At 41.4% G+C, this 22,650-nt stretch overlaps 1 protein-coding gene across 4 annotated transcripts in view; it reads left to right on the top strand.

Moving 5' to 3' along the window:
• syngap1b (synaptic Ras GTPase activating protein 1b) overlaps window positions 1-22,650 on the top strand; it is a 180,510-nt gene that overhangs the window by 142,715 nt on the left and 15,145 nt on the right. For 3 of the 4 annotated variants that reach the window (XM_058053245.1, XM_058053243.1, XM_058053244.1), the window contains exon 21: window positions 19,018-19,090. In XM_058053245.1, coding sequence (XP_057909228.1) covers window positions 19,018-19,090 — 73 coding nt within the window. Of the gene's footprint in view, window positions 1-6,009; window positions 10,125-19,017; window positions 19,091-22,650 lie in introns of those variants that run through there. The other variant, XM_058053246.1, reaches the window with a different exon arrangement.

Raw genomic sequence — 22,650 nt, 5'->3', positions numbered from 1 at the left:
AGACCATGTGGCTGTTGTTGTCATGGTACATTCAAGTGCATCAGACCACGTAGACCACGTGGCTGTTGTTGTAATGGTGCATTCAAGTGCATCAGACCACATGGCTGTTGTTGTAATGGTGCATTCAAGTGCATCAGACCACATGATTGTTGTTGTAATGGTGCATTCAAGTGCATCAGACCACGTGATTACTGTTGTAATGGTGCATTCAAGTGCATCAGACCACATGGTTGTTGTTGTAATGGTGCATTCAAGTGCATCAGACCACGTGGCTGGTGTTGTAATGGTGCATTCAAGTGCATCAGACCACGTGGCTGGTGTTGTAATGGTGCATTCAAGTGCATCAGACCATGTGGCTGTTGTTGTAATGGTGCATTCAAGTGCATCAGACCACATGGCTGTTGTTGTTTCACGGTGTGTTCAAGTACATCAAATCACATGGTTTCTGTTTCATGGTGTGTTTGAATAAGTGAGTTTGACGACAACAAATGGCATGGTTGTTGTTTCATGGTGCTTTGAAGTACATCAGATCACACGAGTGTTTGAGATCAGACCAAATGGTTGTTGTTTTATGGTGCATTTGAGTACATTGGATCACATTGTTATTTTAATTGTGTATTCAAGTGCATCAGACCACGTGGCTGTTGTTGTAATGGTGCATTCAAGTGCATCAGACCACGTGGCTGTCGTTGTAATGGTGCATTCAAGTGCATCAGACCACGTCGCTGTTGTTGTAATGGTGCATTCAAGTGCATCGGACCACGTGATTGTTGTTGTAATGGTGCATTCAAGTGCATCAGACCACGTCGCTGTTGTTGTAATGGTGCATTCAAGTGCATCAGACCACGTGGCTGATGTTGTAATGGTGCATTAAGTGCATCAGACCACGTGGTTGTCGTTGTAATGGTGCATTCAAGTGCATCAGACCACGTAGACCACGTGGCTGTTGTTGTAATGGTGCATTCAAGTGCATCAGACCACGTCGCTGTTGTTGTAATGGTGCATTCAAGTGCATCAGACCACGTGGCTGACGTTGTAATGGTGCATTCAAGTGCATCAGACCACGTGGCTGTTGTTGTAATGGTGCATTCAAGTGCATCAGACCACATGGCTGTTGTTGTCATGGTACATTCAAGTGCATCAGACCACGTGGCTGTTGTTGTAATGGTGCATTCTGCATCAGACCACGTGATTGTTGTTGTAATGGTGCATTCAAGTGCATCAGACCACATGATTGTTGTTGTAATGGTGCATTCAAGTGCATCAGACCACATGGTTGTTGTTGTAATGGTGCATTCAAGTGCATCAGACCATGTGGCTGTTGTTGTAATGGTGCATTCAAGTGCATCAGACCACATGGCTGTTGTTGTTTCACGGTGTGTTCAAGTACATCAAATCACATGGTTTCTGTTTCATGGTGTGTTTGAGTAAGTGAGTTTGACGACAACAAATGGCATGGTTGTTGTTTCATGGTGCTTTGAAGTACATCAGATCACACGAGTGTTTGAGATCAGACCAAATGGTTGTTGTTTTATGGTGCATTTGAGTACATTGGATCACATTGTTATTTTAATTGTGTATTCAAGTGCATCAGACCACGTGGCTGTTGTTGTAATGGTGCATTCAAGTGCATCAGACCACGTGGCTGTCGTTGTAATGGTGCATTCAAGTGCATCAGACCACGTCGCTGTTGTTGTAATGGTGCATTCAAGTGCATCGGACCACGTGATTGTTGTTGTAATGGTGCATTCAAGTGCATCAGACCACGTCGCTGTTGTTGTAATGGTGCATTCAAGTGCATCAGACCACGTGGCTGATGTTGTAATGGTGCATTAAGTGCATCAGACCACGTGGTTGTCGTTGTAATGGTGCATTCAAGTGCATCAGACCACGTAGACCACGTGGCTGTTGTTGTAATGGTGCATTCAAGTGCATCAGACCACGTCGCTGTTGTTGTAATGGTGCATTCAAGTGCATCAGACCACGTGGCTGACGTTGTAATGGTGCATTCAAGTGCATCAGACCACGTGGCTGTTGTTGTAATGGTGCATTCAAGTGCATCAGACCACATGGCTGTTGTTGTCATGGTACATTCAAGTGCATCAGACCACGTGGCTGTTGTTGTAATGGTGCATTCTGCATCAGACCACGTGATTGTTGTTGTAATGGTGCATTCAAGTGCATCAGACCACATGATTGTTGTTGTAATGGTGCATTCAAGTGCATCAGACCACATGGTTGTTGTTGTAATGGTGCATTCAAGTGCATCAGACCATGTGGCTGTTGTTGTAATGGTGCATTCAAGTGCATCAGACCACATGGCTGTTGTTGTTTCACGGTGTGTTCAAGTACATCAAATCACATGGTTTCTGTTTCATGGTGTGTTTGAGTAAGTGAGTTTGACGACAACAAATGGCATGGTTGTTGTTTCATGGTGCTTTGAAGTACATCAGATCACACGAGTGTTTGAGATCAGACCAAATGGTTGTTGTTTTATGGTGCATTTGAGTACATTGGATCACATTGTTATTTTAATTGTGTATTCAAGTGCATCAGACCACGTGGCTGTCGTTGTAAAGGTGCATTCAAGTGCATCAGACCACGTCGCTGTTGTTGTAATGGTGCATTCAAGTGCATCAGACCACGTGGCTGTTGTTGTAATGGTGCATTCAAGTGCATCAGACCACGTGGCTGATGTTGCAATGGTGCATTCAAGTGCATCAGACCACGTGGCTGTTGTTGTAATGGTGCATTCAAGTGCATCAGACCACTTGGCTGTCGTTGTAATGGTGCATTCAAGTGCATCAGACCACATGGCTGTCGTTGTAATGGTGCATTCAAGTGCATCAGACCCACTGGGTTGTGGTTTCACGGTGTGTTCAAGTACATCAAACCACATGGTTTCTGTTTAATGGTGTGTTTGTTTATATTATATTACAATATTGTTATTTTGCGTTGTTTCCTCAAGTATATCAGACCACAATATTGTTGTCTCGTGATGCTTTTAAGTACCGTAGACCACAGTGTTGCTGTTTTATTGATGCGTTGATGCAGTGCATTCAGGTACATCAGACCACATGGTCGTTGCCTTAATGGTGCATTTGAGCATATCACATTACATGTTAATTGTTTAATGGTGCATTCAAGTACATCCGCCTACATGGTTGTTATTTCATGGTGCGTTTTCCTACATCACAACACATGGTTGTGTTACTGGTCTGTTTAAGTAAATCAAATCACATGGTTGTTGTTTCACGGTGTGTTCGAGTACATCATACCGTATGGTTATTGTATTAATTATACGTTAGAATATACCAAACTACATGGTTGTTGTTGTTTCATGGTTTGGTGGAGTATATCAAATCTCATAGTTGTTGTTTCATGGTGCATTCAAGTACATCACATCACATGGTTGCGTTCCAGTACATTGAACCACAACCTCGCTGTTGCACTCGAGTGTATCAGACCACAATGTTGTTTTATTGGCGTTGTAGAGTATATCAGACTACAATGTTGTTTCATGGTGCGTTTATATTAGTTTACAACAACACAACGTTGTTGTTTTGCCTCGCACTCGAATGTATCAGACCCACAATGTTGTGGTTTTATGGTGCCTTTAAGTACATCACAGCAAGTACGTACATCATACCACATATAGTTGCGTTAATGGTATGTTTGCGCGCATCAGACCACGTGGTTGTTAATGATGCGTTTGAGTGCATCAGACCACATAGTTGTTATTTTAATGGTGATGAGTGCATCAGACCACATGGTTGTTGTTTAATGGTGCATTCAAGGGCATCGGATCTGATGGTTGTTGTTTAATGGTGCAGTCACAAGCTCAAGAGCGTCAAACTTCATGGTTGTTGTTTCACGGTGCGTTCGATGACATCAGACCACGTGGTTGTTGTTTCATGGTGCGTTCAAGTATATCAAATCACATGGCTGTTGTTGCATGGTGCGTTTTAGTGTGTCAGGTCACATGGTTGTTGTTTTAATGGTGATTTCAAGCACATCAAACCGCATGGTTGATGTTTAATGGTGCATTCGAGTGTATCGGACCTTATGGTCCTTGTTCAATGGTGCATTCGAGTGCATCAGACCTTATGGTCCTTGTTCAATGGTGCCTTCAAGTACATCAGACTACATGTCTGTTGTTTAAATGGTGAATTTGAGGCCAACATGAGCTGTTGTTGTCATGCTGCATTCAAGTGCATCAGACCACGTGGCGGTTGTTGTAATGGTGCATTCAAGTGCATCACACCACGTGGCTGTTGTTGTAATGGTGCATTCAAGTGCATCACACCACGCGGCTGTTGTTGTAATGGTGCATTCAAGTGCATCAGACCACGTGGCTGTTGTTGTAATGGTGCATTCAGGTGCATCAGACCACGTGGCTGTTGTTGTAATGCTGCATTCAAGTGTAATGGTGCATTCAAGTACATCACACTACGCGGCTGTTTTTGTAATGCTGCATTCAAGTACATCAGACCACGTGGCTGTTGTTGTAATGGTGCGTTCAAGTGCATCAGACCACGTGGCTGTTGTTGTAATGGTGCGTTCAAGTGCATCAGACCACGTGGCTGTTGTTGTAATGGTGCATTCAAGTGCATCAGACCACGCGGCTGTTGTTGTAATGGTGCGTTCAAGTGCATCAGACCACGTGGCTGTTGTTGTAATGGTGCGTTCAAGTGCATCAGACCACGTGGCTGTTGTTGTAATGCTGCATTCGAGTGCATCAGACCACGTGGCTGTTGTTGCAATGGTGCATTCGAGTGCATCAGACCACGCGGCTGTTGTTGCAATGGTGCATTCGAGTGCATCAGACCACGTGGCTGTTGTTGTAATGGTGCATTCAAGTGCATCAGACCACGCGGCTGTTGTTGTAATGCTGCATTCAAGTGCATCAGACCACGTGGCTGTTGTTGTAATGGTGCATTCAGGTGCATCAGACCACGTGGCTGTTGTTGTAATGGTGCATTCAGGTGCATCAGACCACGTGGCTGTTGTTGTAATGGTGCATTCAAGTGCATCAGACCACGTGGCTGTTGTTGTAATGGTGCATTCAGGTGCATCAGACCACATGGCTGTTGTTGTAATGGTGCATTCGAGTGCATCAGACCACGTGGCTGTTGTTGTAATGCTGCATTCAAGTGCATCAGACCACGTGGCTGTTGTTGTAATGGTGCATTCAAGTGCATCAGACCACGTGGCTGTTGTTGTAATGGTGCATTCAAGTGCATCAGACCACGTGGCTGTTGTTGTAATGGTGCATTTGAGTGCATCAGACCATGTGGCTGTTGTTGTAATGGTGCATTCAAGTGTAATGGTGCATTCAAGTGCATCAGACCACGTGGCTGTTGTTGTAATGGTGCATTCAAGTGCATCAGACCACGTGGCTGTTGTTGTAATGGTGCATTCGAGTGCATCAGACCACGTGGCTGTTGTTGTAATGGTGCATTCAGGTGCATCAGACCACGTGTCTGTTGTTGTAATGGTGCATTCAAGTGTAATGGTGCATTCAAGTGCATCAGACCACGTGGCTGTTGTTGTAATGGTGCATTCAGGTGCATCAGACCACGTGGCTGTTGTTGTAATGGTGCATTCAAGTGCATCAGACCACGTGGCTGTTGTTGTAATGCTGCATTCAAGTGTAATGGTGCATTCAAGTGCATCAGACCACGTGGCTGTTGTTGTAATGGTGCATTCAAGTGCATCAGACCACGTGGCTGGTGTTGTAATGGTGCATTCAAGTGCATCAGACCACGTGGCTGGTGTTGTAATGGTGCATTCAAGTGCATCAGACCACGTGGCTGTTGTTGTAATGGTGCATTCAAGTGCATCACACCACTCGGCTGTTGTTGTAATGGTGCATTCAAGTGCATCAGACACATGGCTGTTGTTGTAATGGTGCATTCAAGTACATGAGACCAAATGGTTGTTTTGCAGTGCGTTGGAGTAGAAGTGTAGTGTTGGTGCCAAAGTGTGACATATTGTAATCCACTCCAGGAAAGAAGACACGGAATGAAGACACGGAATGAGACCAATCCTGCTCCTCCTTTACGGGAAAACGCCGTCTTTACCTCGTCTTGGCGTCCATTGTCAAAGACTTCCATCCCGCCCGGAATAGAAATCTTTTACGACTTCCTACCAGCCATTTTTTTACGCCCATCGCTTGCTTGTTGGAGTGTGCACTTTTTACGAGACATTCCAAGCAAGGTTTTGGACCTTCAGAGAAGGACAGCGCTTCCATTTTGGACATGGAGGTGCATGTTGACGCAGACGAGGACGAGCTGATGAAGCTCATGAAGTGAAGTAGCACACGGGGATGCTCCCCGGTAACAACAGCTTAGGTTGGACGGTGTCGCTCTTGCCTCGTCTTCTTCTTACCGGATGCCAAGATTCCCCATTTCTTACTATCTCCTTGTGATCTGAAATAGACCTGCAGCTCCATGATGAACGTCCACGCAAGTTGGACCGGTGCACAACCTCCACTTTTCTTTCTGAAGACGCCTTAATTCATTTTTCTTTATCCGAGCCGACAGATGCAGCATCGATCTCCACAAACCAAAGTCATGAATCCACTTGAAACTGTAGCACTTGTTTCTACCCGGCTCATCCAATAGAAAGCAATACCTGACAACGTCTGATCAGAATCCAAAGTCAAATTAGATTTGAATTCACATTCAGGATTTGTCGTGTGTAAACACTACGAGCAGATTAAAACACATAAGTACTGGGATTGAAGGCAGGATTCTGACAGGGGTGTAACGGTACATGTGTTCATAGTGGGATGTTGCTCGCAGGGATACAATCTATCTGTGGCAGGTTGCCACACGCATTTGCGCCGCGCTTGAAGCTGCATCTGCTGTCCAGAAGGCAGCGGATGCGGCTGAAGGGGCCCAGCAGAGGTGGATAAACCTGCTTTTCATTTAGGTTTTCAGTCAATAATGTGAGAAGGCAAGAAATAAATGCATTGCGAAATACAAAATACAGGTGAGTTATGGATACCAGCATTATGGTCATTGTATTGGTATCAGCCAATTTCACTCAGGGAGTATCGGGATCGGTATCAGTATCGACGGCATAAAATCCTGATCAAAACATCACTGAATTAAAGTATATATATTGTTCCAGTCTACTACAATTACATTGTTTTTCCTCAAAATACTACAATGTTTGTAAAAGTATGACTTTTTTTGTCATAATGGACTTCATTCTGGTAAAATTTACTGCTGTCCAGAAGGCAGCGGATGCGGCCGAAGGGGCCCAGCAGAGGTGGATAAACCTGCTTTTCATTCAGGTTTTCAGTCGATAATGTGAGAAGATGATAAATAAATGCATTGCGAAATACACACGATGAGTTATGGATACCAGCATTATGGTAATTGTATTGGTATAATTGTATCTGTATTGGTATCAGCCAATTTCACTCAGGGAGTATTGGGATCAGGATCGGTAACAGTATCGACGGCATAAAATCCTGACGAAAACATCACTAAATTAAAGTATATATATTGTTCCAGTCTATTAAAATGACATTGTTTTTCCTCATAATACTACAATGTTTGTAGAAGTATGACATCTTTGTCATAATAGACTTCATTCTGGTAAAATTTACTGCTGTCCAGAAGGCAGCGGATGCGGCTGAAGGGGCCCAGCAGAGGTGGATAAACCTGCTTTTCATTCAGGTTTTCAGTCGATAATGTGAGAAGATGATAAATAAATGCATTGCAAAATACAAAATACACAAGGTGAGTTATGGATACCAGCATTATGGTAATTGTATTGGTATAATTGTATCTGTATTGGTATCAGCCAATTTCACTCAGGGAGTATCGGGATCGGTATCAGTATCGATGGCATAAAATCCTGATGAAAACATCACTAAATTAAAGTATATATATATTGTTCCAGTCTACTAAAATTACATTGTTTTTCCTCAAAATACTACAATGTTTGTAAAAGTATGACTTTTTTGTCATAATAGACTTCATTCTGGTAAAATTTACTGCTGTTTTTTCCAAATCTTTCGTGAATTTTCTTGTTGTTGTTGTGACTTTATGCACATAATGTTTTGACTTTATTCTCATAACACTATAACAAATTTTCTAAAAATGATAACTTCATTTGTTGCTGCTGATAATATTATGACTTTAAAAACAGAATATATTTTTTTTATATTTCATCCTCATGTTACTACTATATTTTTCCATATAATATTATGATGTTATTCTCATAAAATGTTGACATTAATTACAACTTTTCTCTCTTATTATGTTGACTTTATTCTTGAAAAATCTGTAGATTGTTTACTTTTTTAGATATCTCGTTAAATGATATTTTTAGATTTTACCGTGGGCCACTCGAAAAAAAAAACAGCCACATTGACACCCCGGTTTACAATTACAAAAAACGCCTGTCTGTTGTTTGTGACATTTTTTTAAAAATCCCTGTGAGGGCTGATGGGGGCGGGGCCCACAGCAGCACCCGATGCTTGTTGAAGAAGAGCGATACGTGCGTTCTCGTTCGTCAGAGTCGCCAAAAGTCTCATCACTAGCTTTGCCCTGAGTCACGTTTTGGAAAGAAGAATGCAAATACACTTGTTGTTGGCAACTGATCCCTCTTGCTACATCTTCTTATTCTCTTGTACCGTTACACCCCAAATTTCTAATTTTGTCTTTTTTCCAACCCTGGAATCTGTTTCCACATGGCCTTAATCCAACGTGCTCGCTGCGGGATCTATTAGACTTGAATGCATTGTTATAGTTACATACGAATGAAATATATATTATATTATGGAAGTATATACTACCTTCCCGAAGCTGATCTTAGTTTGTAGGTGTCATAGTAATATTATCTATTTTTCAACTAGAATCCATAGTGTCATCATGCAAGAGCCATAACAATAGTAATATATTCAAATGAAATCTATATATATATAGGGAGAGAAATATAAATATTGTGTATATATAATTGAACTTTGCAATAGCTAACTTTTAATATTTTAATAGCCAGCAATAATCACTGAAAACGTATGAAGGCTAAAAAGGTTTTTGCAGGTGCTGGACTTTGTTGTCAGTGAACTAAGCACAGAGACTCACTTATACTCTTTTTGCCTCAAGTATGCTGTTGTTGTGAATTTACTTTTACAAACTGAAGTTGGAGAAATAATATATAGAAATACATATAACATATGTGTGTATTTTTGCTGTATATGCTTGTTAGGGAGTTCTGGTGCTCTGAATAGAAGACGTTAGATACCATGTCATGGTCGTCTGGGTTATTACGGTGGAACCTCGGTTTTTGTCACTGATTTGTTTCCAGAGGTCCGTCACCTACTGGCTCTGTGTCTCTCATAAAGCGTTCCCCCTGCAACGTGTGTTAAATAGGAACCTTTACATTACAATCCTGCCCTAACAGACGCTTGCTTACTTTTTTGCTACCGCTTATTTCTTCAATCGAAGAGTGTTTCTCAGCTTCTCTGACACGCAGTGCACTTGAACGCCTCATCACACACACACACACACACACACACACACTGGTCTACAAGCTGCTTTCTGAACAAAAATAGTTTTTCTTGGTTTAGTTAGAACTGCAAGATACAGTATTGTGTCAAAATATGTATGCAAAATAAGGCAAAAACTGTAGTTTATAAGAATTTAGTATGTCTACGGGCAAGCAGTTCAGTCTGAAAGCCTGTCAGCATATTCCGATATAACAATTCATTTTAATATGTCTCGACCTTTAATAAATATGTTTACTTTTCATTTGCGGAAATCTCTTTCTACGAAGTGGACAAAATGCATGCATGTAGAGAAACTTCATAAACGGTAGCGGACCGATAATGACTTATCCATTAAGAGTTTCTTGGAAACAACAAGGCAGATAATTATAAGCAGCTGGTGGCAAAGCTCCTGCAATATAAATATTATTTTTAAGCAAAAATGACGAAATGTATTCTTTTAGCATATGCGATTTTGATGCAAAACAATATCATTAGGGGGGCCGCACAGTGAACAAGTGGTTAGCGCGCAGGCCACACAGCTAAGAGATATGGGTTCGATTCCACCCTCAAACATCTCTGTGTGGAGTTTGCATGTTCTCACCGTGCATGAGTGGGTTTTCTCCGGGTACTCCGGTTTCCTCCCACATTCCAAAAACATGCTAGGTTAATTAGCCACTCCAAATTGTCCAAATGTGAGTGTGAATGGTTGTTTGTCTATATGTGCCCTGGGATTGGCTGGCCATCAGTCCCTCGCCCGAAAACAGCTGGGCTAGGCTCCAGCAAACTCCTGCGACCCTCATGAGGATAAGCGGTACATAAAATGAATGAATGAATGATCAATATCATTAGCTAGCTGGCTAGCTCAGGTGGTAGCATCAGTGGGTCAAGTTGCAAGCGACTGAGGATCGATACCCGGTCAGGGCAAATACGATTGGCTGGTGACCAGTCCAGGGTGGACCCCGCCTCTCGCCCAAAGACAGCTGGGATAGGCTCCAGCACCCCTGCGACCCTCGTAAGGCTAAACAGTAGAAAATGAATGAATGAATATTAGCTAACCACCAAAGTTCTCAATAAATTTTCCGTTCATTTTACCAAATAAATGAGATTTAGCCACTTTTATGTCAGAAGCGGATTGAGTCAAAAAATTGTAGACCATTCATTCATTCATTCATTCATTTTCTACCGCTTTTTCCTCACGAGGGTCGCAGGGGTGCTGGAGCCTATCCCAGCTGTCTTGGGGCGTAAGGCGGGGTACACCCTGGACTGGTCGCCAGCCAATCACAGGGCACATATAGACAAACAACCATTCACACTCACATTCATACCTACGGACAATTTGGAGTCGCTAATTAACCTAGCATGTTTTTGGAATGTGGGAGGAAACCGGAGTAAAACCAGAGAAAACCCACCCATGCACGGGGAGAACATGCAAACTCCACACAGAGATGGCTGAGAGTAGGGAAAGACAAAATAAGAAGCCAAAAAGTTACCACTTCCACACAAAATAGGAGAACTCATTCATTCATTTTCTACCGCTTTTCCTCACAAGGGTAATGGGGGGTGCTGGAGCCTATCCCAGCCGTCTTGGGGCGAGAGGTGGGGTACACCCTGGACTGGTGGCCAGCCAATCCCAGGGCACATATAGACAAACAACCATTCACACTCACATTCATACCTATGGACAATTTGGAGTGGCTAATTAACCTAGCATGTTTTTGGAATGTGGGAGGAAACCGGAGACTAAACTTCACACAGAGATGGCCGAGGGTGGAATTGAACCCTGGTCTCCTAGCTGTGAGGTCTGTGCGCTAACCCCTAGACCACCGTGCCGCCCCAATTGTAGACCAGTGTGATTGAAATATTCCCTTTTGGGAATCTGTCTGTAGTGTCCCAACTATAAAAGCCCTACCATTCTTCACAGATGCTTTTTTTGACTGTAAAAAAAAACAAGACATATTTTTAGCAATAATTGTTGTTGAAAAACTGAATCATACAAAAACTGAGGTTCCACTGTATGTTTATTGGGTGTCGGCTAATACGGCTAATAATATTGTGTCGTGTGCTTTTGTAGCATATTGACGCTCAGCTGCAGCACATTGAGGTGTTTTGACTTGTGTGTGTGTGTGTGTGTGTGTGTGTGTGTGTGTGTGTGTGTGTGTGTGTGTGTGTGTGAGACGTTGCCCCGACCAACAGCCAAGGGTTTACAATCGCTGTGGCGCAGACCTGCACCATGCTGGAAACGGGCCACAACATTAGGTACCCCCAAATATGTTCTCGAGTTTGACGCACCACAACAAAACACAACAACAAAATATTTCAATTCATTCTTATTGTTGCAGTAGTTACCCTGGGGTGGACCTAATGAAGTGGCCGTGAATGCGGTGCGGGTGCTTTGCGTTTCCATCCTGTTGTCTTTTTCTCTGTAGCAAAGCAATTCCAACATTGAGACCTCATGTTGTGTTGAGTTGACAAGCGCACTACTTGAAGTACAACAATCACTTTCATAACAACAGGGCTGGACAATAACGATGTATCGATGGCCCGGGGCAAGTTCAAACTAAATTCGGGCAAATAAATCCAATCCAAGTGTACTTTGGCATGCCATACTACCAAGAGTTTTTTTAAAAGCGGTTCTTGTTGGGTGTTGGTAAAACACGGACTGCGTAATTCCGGTGCTAATTTGCAAACCAATCCTTGCAAATCTTGAAATGGACCAATCAGAATCCTTTATTTAGACCGCGGTCCGCAGTCCACAGTCAACGTTTCTTGTTGGCGATGAACCAATGAGCGATGGTTTGACTAGGAAAACATCTATCATGGCGTCCCTGCCAACATGGTCTAATTCAGGGGTGGGCAAACTTTTTGACTCGCGGGCCGCATTGATATAACAAAATTTCCGGGGGGGGGGCAGGCAGACTATATATTTTACACGTCCACCTGGTATTATTGTATCTGTAAAATTGTCATGCAATCTGCTATTATTATTTATTATTTTATATTTATATTTAAATATTTTAAAAATAATAAAATATTATAATAATTAAAATAAAATTAAAATAATAATTATTATATTATTATTATGTAAAATATGCAAATATAACAATATTATTATATATAATTAATATAATAATTAGCATTAATATAATAAATATAATAATCATAATAGTTATAATAATAATATAATAATTATTATTTTAATTTTTATTATTATTATGTGCTTGTGTCTCTTTTTTCAGGAGCACTTTGTAAACAACAGACCATGTCAAACAACGAAATTGATACAACCAACAAAAGGTTGGCTCAGGCCATGATGCCAGGTTGTATGTTGAGTTTAAATGAAATACTTTGGAAAGATTGGGCGGGCCGTATTCAAACACTTGGCGGGCCGGATGTGGCCCCCGGGCCGTAGTTTGCCCACCCCTGGTCTAATTCTTCAACAACTTGTGAAGGAAATCTACAAAATCTAGCGCTTCCATTTCTCGCTGGATTTTTCACAAATTATTGTTTGACCATTGAGCATTTTTTTTTCTGGATTCAAAACACTTTACTAGTACACAAATGTGTCTATTCAATAATGTTTGATTGTGGTGCACAACTTGTAAATATCACTGCTTACTACGACTACCATGTGTAAGGTAGTGCAGGGCTCTACATTAAAACCAAAAATGACTTGCCCATGGGGAATCCTTAAGGTGAGAACTACTTGCCCCAACTTGCCCCATGTAAAATGAAAAGACTGCCATAATGATATCATGTCATTTTTGTGGCATCACATGAGAATCTGAAATAAAGATGAAATGATGATCATTTCTTGTGGTTGTTTTCCTACATAGATCATGACGTTGCATGGAAATCTGGATTGGCAAGAGACTTCTAGGCACTTTGCCTTTTACAAGTTGTGCACCACAATCAAACATTATTGAATAGACACATTTGTGTACTAGTAAAGTGTTTTGAATTCAGAAAAAAAAATGCTCAACGGTCAAACAATAATTTGTGAAAAATCCAGCGAGAAACGGAAGCGCTAGATTTTGTATCTTGTGCAAAATCAGCACTTGGTATTGGATCTAATGGGTGGTGTTTCATTGTGACCACTTCAAATTGTCACAGCAATGTGATTCACTCACCTGTGCCATCATTTGATTTGCTAACCGCTAATAAAATACTTGTTTAGGAGGCACTGCTTCATCACTTTTTGCTCTTTTCCTTCACAAGTTGTTGAAGAATTAGACCAGGGGTGCTCACACTTTTTCAGCATGCGAGCTACTTTTAAAATGACCGAGTCAAAATGATCTACCCACTACAAAAATGCAAAACATCTATTTATTTTCAAATGTATTGAGGATTATTTGTACGTACAATGTATGTTGATGTACCTTACATAACCAAATGAGCCAATATTGCAAAACACACATAATTAACTATTAACATTTTTTGTAATTACCTGAGTTTACTTTGATGACTTGCACTGAATTGAACCAGCCAGGGATGCATAGTCCGGACAGTAGCTGCTGATAGCCAGCCTCAAGCACACTTCCAAATGTTTATCAGTCATGGATAATATCCGTATCATAATATCCGTATAATATTCCATATCCGTATGGAAGTCATATGTTTTTGCCTTTTTACTTGGTCCAGTTTTTGCCTTTTTACTTGGTCCAGCTCCTTCACTCATTTTAGTGACCATAAACTTTAGCGAGGGCTTAAAATCTCGCAATTCGCCGACTAGCTTAGCACTTTGCATCGTTGTTTACGCATGAGCGGTGACCTAAAGGTCAAAATTCAGTTGTCATCTGACTGGTTGTCCTGTATGTCAATCAAGTAACGGGGATGGATGATAGGCTGACATCGTAAGTTCTGCTGCACTTAGAGACGTTGTTTGATTTGATTGGTCGCCCGAAGGGCAACATTCAGTTGTCATCTGAATGGCTGCCCTGTATGTCAATCAAGTGACGGCATTGATGCTGGGATGATATTTTTTTAATGTCACGCCGCGATCGACCAGCGATCGACCAGTACCACCTCCGCGATCGACCGGTAGCTCGCGATCGACTTAATGAGCACCCCTGAATTAGACCATGTTGGCAGGGACGCCATGATAGATGTTTTCCTAGTCAAACCATCGCTCATTGGTTCATCGCCAACAAGAACCATTCAGGGTGTGGGTAAAACTCGGACCGCGGTCTAAATAAAGGATTCTGATTGGTCCATTTCAAGATTTGCAAGGATTGGTTTGCAAATTAGCACCGTGTTTTACCAACACCCAACAAGAACCGCTTTTAAAAAAACTCTTGGCAGTATGGCATGCCAAAGTACACTTGCCCCACGGGAATATCACTGATTGGATTTACTTGCCCCGGGCCATCGGTACATCGTTATTGTCGAGCCCTGTAGTCCACAATTTGATCTATTTAATCATGATCTATGTAGGAAAACAACCACAAGAAATGATCATCATTTCATCTTTATTTCAGATTCTCATGTGATGCCACAAAAATGACATGATATCATTATGGCAGTCTTTTCATTTTACATGGGGCAAGTTGGGGCAAGTAGTTCTCACCTTAAGGATTCCCCAAGTCATTTTTGGTTTTAACGTAGAGCTCTGAACAATAACACCTTTTCTTCTCCCGCCATGTAACACCCATGTCACCCACATACACGCCTCATTGTCTGCTGTCTGAAATCTCCAATGTTCTCCTTTTGCTCTCCATTGATCCTTCTCGATGCTGGCAGACATTTTTTTTCTGTGTGCTTTTTTTTCTGACTTCTTTCTGATTCTTTGTTTGTAAACAAGCAAGTGTACGCTGTTTCTGGAATAAAACACCCAAACGCTCACGTTTGAAACTCCACCTGTGCATTTTTGTTTTCTTTCCACGTGCCTGTGTGTCCTCAATGAAATCAATGGCTGTTGACGTGCACTTCCACCCCGGCCCTGATGGTGGCGCTGATGTGTATTATAAAGTGGGTGCCGACATACAGCAAGCGAAAAAGTGAAAAGAAATGATTGTATTTGGGTCTTGTGTTGTTTTTGAGTAATCCTACTCTTGTGAATATTATTGATAGTTAGATAGACCTTAGTACTTTTTTCCATAGACAGGTCATGTTTGTTGTTTTGTCGGATTACCCAAAAACTACATTGCAGAAATTCACCAAAATCGCTGATGCAATTTTAAACCTCTGAGGATTTATAGTGGCTTAACAAAGCCAGGCTTTGCACTCAAATTGCAGCTCGACAAAACCTGAGTTCCCCAAACAGAGTTCGATGGTCCCGTGACGGTGGTTACTTACTTACTAATACTTACTTCAAGTTCTGGTTCTGTGCTCAGTTCGTGTTCACAGACTTCCGCTCAAAAATGTAGCCATCCCGGCCCAAAACACCGTCGCCGTTAAGCTAATAGTGAAACAAACAGCATTCCACTTCACTTCAGGTCTTTTGTGGTGTCGGTCCCTACGATAGCAATACAAGGCCAAAAAGAACCTGGACCACTTTGTGGTCACATTGCTAACTGATCCAGTTCTCTTTGTGGTCCACTTCATTTCCAACGACTCCTTGGTCAATTCATTAGCAATACAAAATGCATGCATGTAGAGAAACTTCATAAACGGTGGCAGATAATTATAAGCAGCTGGTGGCAAAGCTTCTGCAATATAAATATTATTTTTAAGCAAAAATAACAAAATGTATTCTTTGTGAATGTGAAAATCATAGCTACACCTTTTTAGAAAAAAATCACAGTTCCAGCATTTTAGAAAAAAATAACAAAAAGGGGACTGTTTGCTTTGCATTCACATTGCATTTGAAACAGGATCTAGTTCTCTTTGTGGTCCACTTCATTTCCAGCGGCTCCTTGGTCAATTCATTAGCAATACAAGGCCAAAGTGAACCTGGACCACTCTGTTCACATTGCAAACTGGATTATGAACAGCACAACTTGTAAGTGGTTTTAAAAATGCCTCGTGATGTGTGTAGGGGTGCTCTAGTGACAAAGTAGAACTTAATCCAGATCCATGCCAGCATAAACCTCCGAGGTGAAGCAAACAGTAAATCAAACTGAAAAGGGATTTGGTTCTTTTTGCGTTCACATTGCGAGTACTTTTTGTGAAAGAGGATCCAGTTCTCTGTGTCTGCTTTGGTTCTAATGGGTCACCTTGGTCAATTCAACTGCAATACAGGACCAACGAGAATCTGGACTACTTTGTGTTCACATTGCGAACCGGATTGTGAATGTAGAAAAGTTTTCTTCGGGATGCTCTTGTGAGAGCATACAATAGACCTCCACCAAGGCCACAAAAAGTTCTTGATCTGGATCCACGGCGGAATTTTAGACCTACTATGTGAGGCAAACAGTAAAGGGATTTGGTTCTGAAACAGGATGCAGTTCTCCTTTTGGTCGTCTTTGTTTCTAATGTTGCCTCAGTCAATTCAATAGCAATACAAGGCCAATGAGAACCTGGACCAGGTTGTGTTCACATTAGAAACCGGATTGTGACCAATTCAAAAGCGCCTTAAAAGAAATGTCTAAAAGTGTGTGTGTAGCGGTCCTCGAGTGAGAGCTTAGACCTTCACCACAAGACACAAAACTTCCTTGATCCAGATCCACGCCGACATTTTAGACCAAATTAAGAAAAAGGATTTGGTTCTTTTTGTGTGCATATTGCGAGTTCATCACAGAGGATCCACTTCTCTCTATGACTGACTTCATTTCTAACGGGGCCTTGACTCATTCAGTGGCAATACAGGGCCAACGAGAACCTGGACCACTTTGTGTTCACATTACAAACTGGATTGTGAATGTTGAAAAGTTTGTGACAGCGTAGACCTCCACGAGGGCCAAAAAACAACCCAGATTCAGAATCCAAGCCTTTTAAAGTGGACTAAAAAGTAAAACAAACCCAAAAGTGGTTTTGTAATCAAGATCGGGTCCAATTTCTGGTCCAATTGTCAGTCAAAACGGAACATGTAGCATTTGTATTCACTTTGATTCAATTTGGTGTGGATGGTTCACATGTGCAATCAAAGTTGGTTCAGACCTTTGAACTTTGACCTGTGTATGCTGGAGCCTATCCCAGCTGTCTTCGGTACACTTGGACCGGTGGCCGGCCAACCACAGGGCACATGTAGACAAACAACCATTCACACTCACATTCATACCTATGGACAATTTGGAGTGGCTAATTAACCTAGCATGTTTTTGGAATGTGGGAGGAAACCGGAGTAAAACCAGAGAAAAGCCACCCATGCACGGGGAGAACATGTAAACTCCACACAGAGATGGATGAGGGTGGGGAAAGACAAACTAAGAAGCCACAAAGTTACCACTTCCACACAAAATAGGAGGAGAACTCATTCATTCATTTTCTACCGCTTTTCCTCACAAGAGTCATGGAGGGTGCTGGAGCCTATCCCAGCCGAACATGCAAACTCCACACAGAGATGGCAGAGGGTGGAATTGAACTCGGGTCTCCTAGCTGTGAGGCCTGCGTGCTAACCACTCGTTCACCGTGCGGCCCCCTAATGACATTGTTTTGCATCAAAATCGCATATGATAAAAGAATACATTTCGTAATTTTTGCTTAAAAATAATATTTATATTGCAGGAGCTTTGCCACCAGCTGCTTATAATTATCTGCCTTGATCATCTTAATAGATAAGTCAATGTCTGCTGTTTTTAATGCATGTTAAAATGCATGTTTTTAATATCGGTTTTCATTTTCAGGTAAAAATCTGATACCGGTATCAACCGGTTTTTATACTGATATCGGGCCAATAATTATCTGTACTGATAGTTATCAGATATCCCTAATAAAAAGAATAATAAATAAAAATGTATATGTTTTTCTTTTTTTTTATGTACACTTTCATTACAGTTTAAGCACCAAAAACATTTCAAAAGTACCGATTTGGCACCGGTATTGGGTAATATGTGAACCACACCCAACCCTGCACGGGTTAAAATAACGATAACATCTCAAACGTTTTTTCGAGTTCGATTTGATGCTCTCATCAGGCACTTTATTTTGTTATTTCCCTAATAAAAGAACACATTCCAACAATTCCTTCCAAGTGTGTTCTCTTCCCAACCTCTTCCCGCATTTGTCCCTCACCTTCCGTTCCCCCCGCGTGACCGCTATCCTTGCATCAAATCCTTCCCGCCACTTTGGATTCCCTTCTGGGCTGCCAAATCTGCACTCCGGTGGAGAAACAAACACAAAGTGCGAGCGTGAAGCTTTGTGGGGAACGATTGGATAAAGGAGTCCAACCCCCATCGGATAATTCCCAGGGGACGGTGTTGATCCAGCAACCTGACAGTTGTCTCTTTGAGAAGCGCGCCAAGCGGTTCCAAAACAAAGAGGACTGATGGAAGGATTTGGCGCAGCCATTTTGTTTGAAAGCGCTCATCTGTCGCTTGTCATAACGCGGCCTCTCCTTCTGTTATCCCACCTTTCCTTACCCCGCTCCTTCCCTCCCTCTTTTCCTTCCCTCCCCTCTTTCCTGTGCTTCCAAGACTCATGGCTGTGGAGGACGAGTTACGGGGAGGACCCGTCATTGAGCCAATAACCAGGATTTTCGCTGATCAGGTCTGTGCAACTTTTTTCTTGCCGTTATCCTCCTCGCTCGTGATTTTGATTTAGTCTGACAAAAGTGTGTTTTGGGATGGAGCAGTTTGGCTTTGTGCACTCCGGCTATGAGTGTGTGTGGAAGTTTGGACTTTTAAGGTCTTGTTGCCGCCGAGCATGTCCCGTGTCCTTTACACAGGCTGACACACACACACACACACACACACATTAGTGGTGGTGCTGGAGTTGGTTTTCTATCCATTTTCTAGCCATTTTTTTTATTCATGTCACCCCCTCCATCCACTCATCGACCCCCCCAGTCATGTTGTACTAGCCCACCTTCATGCATATAAAGTCATGCTAACGGTTTATTTACAACAGGGGTCTCAATTTACCTGGGGGCCACTGGAGCTAGGGTCTGGGTGAGACTGGGCCGCATCAGGTTTTCAAAAAAAAAAAAAAAAAAACGCATTTATTAAAAACAAAAAAAATTTAAAAACTTTGCTTTGGTTCCAATTTTCTACAAGAAAAGCTCTGATAAAACATTCCACTGTTCTCAAATATCTTACTTTTTATTTTTCTACACAAAATAAGATGAAAAATAAATAAACAAATCAAGAATAAAGAAAATCAATCAATCAGTAATAAATAAATATAATAATAATAATAAAAAGTTAAGAAAGCACATATAGTTGGTGGGTAGACAAATGATTTTTTTCATATTAAAATGAACAAAGCATTATTAGAGCCCTGTAGACATGACAAAACACGACTATAGTCACATTTATACTCTTTTTATTTACAACATATTGCGCAACTGCAGGGTCTCAAGACACATGCTAACTCGCAAACTAGAGAGCTAGCCACCTCAACGGTAGCCTTCAAGTTATTTCCTTTCAACTTAAATAGCCCAAAACTTACCACTTCCACACGGATAGGGAGGATAACTATTAACAGTTATTTAACCTTTAACATGAACATGAATCAAACGTAATCATTTTTTCTGGGTACATGATACCATACAGCATCCATATCAAACATTAACCTTTCATATCAAGGTGGGGGCCTCAAACTAGTGTCCTGTGGGCCACATTTGGCCCGCGGGCCGCGTGTTTGAGACCCCTGATTCTGAAAAACCCTCAATTCTCCTGCCAAATGAAACTTTACATCCAAAACAGTCTTCATTCTTCTCAAAATGGTGTTTGGTCTCCAAATGACGCACACAAAAAACATTTATATGAACCAGTTGAACACTGATGTGCTCAGTGTAAAACACTGGCATTACATCATATTCATCATGACTCGGGACTTTTGGGTTCAGTGTGACCAAATATTTTAGAATTGATTTTTGGTTTTTTTGTATTTTTTTGACTCAGAACACAAAATTACAAAGACAATTTTACAAAAACTGTAATATTGAAAATGACTTCTGGCGGGGTATAAAGTATAAACACGACTATGTAACTAGCAACTTCAACTGACAGATAACTGGAATAGATTCCAAAAGGAAGGGAAAAACATCAAAATAATAAAAATAATAACAAATATTTAATGATAAATACGTGAAAGATTTCTGCTTTTACAAACAATTTGAAAATATTAAATAATTCATAAATAAAATAAAACACAAAAAAGACAACACAAAGTGTTTTTCATATTAAAAACTATGTATAAGAAAATATTAATTATGTATGTATCTAATAAATAAATGATTATTGATATTTAATTGTATTCATATTATTATTATTATATTAACATTATTTGTTATTCAAAATGAAAAATACAATAAAAAGAAAAAAATAAATATAATAAAAAAAATAATAAATATAATAAAAAATATTTAAATATTTAAAATAAACATGTTTCAAACTATTTTTGCCAAATCATGATGTCATATTATAGGAGATGGGCCACTCAAAGACTGAAAATATAAATAGATAAAAAAAATAACAAAACCAAAATGTTTTAAAAAACAAATAAAAATGAAAAAGACTGAAAATATCCATGAAAACAATAAAATTCATTTTAGAAATAAAAAATTACATACTCAACTTTTGGGAAAATTCCCCATGACTGGGTTTGCTTTTGGCCCCTAAATAAAAACCGGAGTATAGAGCGCAGGGAGCCACCTGCTGTGGCCCAGCAAGGTGCACTGTATTCAGGCACATGCTCCGAGTAGCCGATGTGCCACCGAGAACGTGTCTGGCAAAATTTTTGTACTTTTCGAAATCGGCAGCGGTGGCTTTTCAGGTGGCTGATACGGCTCTGTGTGTGCTTTGTTGTGCTAGCATGGAGATGTTTGTTTACAAGTGAGCTCAGGGGAAGTTACAGGCACAGTTGATGTCACAGGCAGAAAAAAGGAGTGCTTGATTTGCTCACCTGCAGCGTTTATTGAAATGATCGATTCATGATCATTCATTCATTTTCTACCGCTTATCCTTATACGAGGGTCGCGGGGGTGCTGGAGCCTATCCCAGCTGTCTTGGGGCGAGAGGCGGGGTCCACCCTGGACTGGTGGCCAGCCAATCACAGGGCACATATAGACAAACAACCATTCACACTCACATTCATACCTATGGACAATTTGGAGTGGCTAATTAACCTAGCATGTTTTTGGAATGTGGGAGGAAACCGGAGTAAAACCGGAGAAAACCCACGCATGCACGGGGAGAACATGCAAACTCCACACAGAGATGGATGGGGTGGGGAAAGACAAAATAAGAAGCCAAAAAGTTACCACTTCCACACAAAATAGGAGAACTCATTCATTCATTTTCTACTGCTTTTCCTCACAAGGGTCATGGGGGTGCTGGAGCCTATCCCGGCTGTCTTGGGGCGAGAGGCGGGGTACACCCTGGACTGGTGGCCAGCCAATCCCAGGGCACATATAGACAAACAACCATTCACACTCACATTCATACTTATGGACAATTTGGAGTGGCTAATTAACCTAGCATGTTTTTGGAATGTGGGAGGAAACCGGAGTACCCGGAGAAAACCCACGCATGCACGGGGAGAACATGCTAACTCCACACAGAGATGGCTGAGAGTAGGGAAAGACAAAATAAGAAGCCACAAAGTTACCACTTCCACACAAAATAGGAGGAGAACTCATTCATTCATTTTCTACTGCTTTTCCTCACAAGGGTCATGGAGGGTGCTGGAGCCTATCCCAGCCGTCTTGGGGCGAGAGGCGGGGTCCACCCTGGACTGGTGGCCAGCCAATCACAGGGCACATATAGACAAACAACCATTCACACTCACATTCATACCTATGGACAATTTGGAGTGGCTAATTAACCTAGCTAGAAAACCCACGCATGCACGGGGAGAACACGCAAACTCCACACAGAGATATCCGAGAGTGGAATTGAACTCGGGTCTTCTAGCTGCGAGCCCTGCGTGCTAACCACTCCACCACTGTGCAGCCTACATTGTTGAATTCCCCCATAATCTTAAATATTGTGCACCCATAAAGGTAGAAAATAACAGTGATATTTTCATCAACACTACATTATTTTCATGCCTTTCTTTCTTTATGTGTTGTTATGTTATTAATGTTAATAATGTTATTATTAAAT

Source organism: Doryrhamphus excisus, chromosome 17 (genome assembly GCF_030265055.1).
Source record: "Doryrhamphus excisus isolate RoL2022-K1 chromosome 17, RoL_Dexc_1.0, whole genome shotgun sequence".
In the NCBI taxonomy this organism is placed as follows: domain Eukaryota; kingdom Metazoa; phylum Chordata; class Actinopteri; order Syngnathiformes; family Syngnathidae; genus Doryrhamphus; species Doryrhamphus excisus.
Note: the sequence above shows the minus strand (reverse complement) of the source record. Positions and strands in the feature narration are given on the sequence as shown.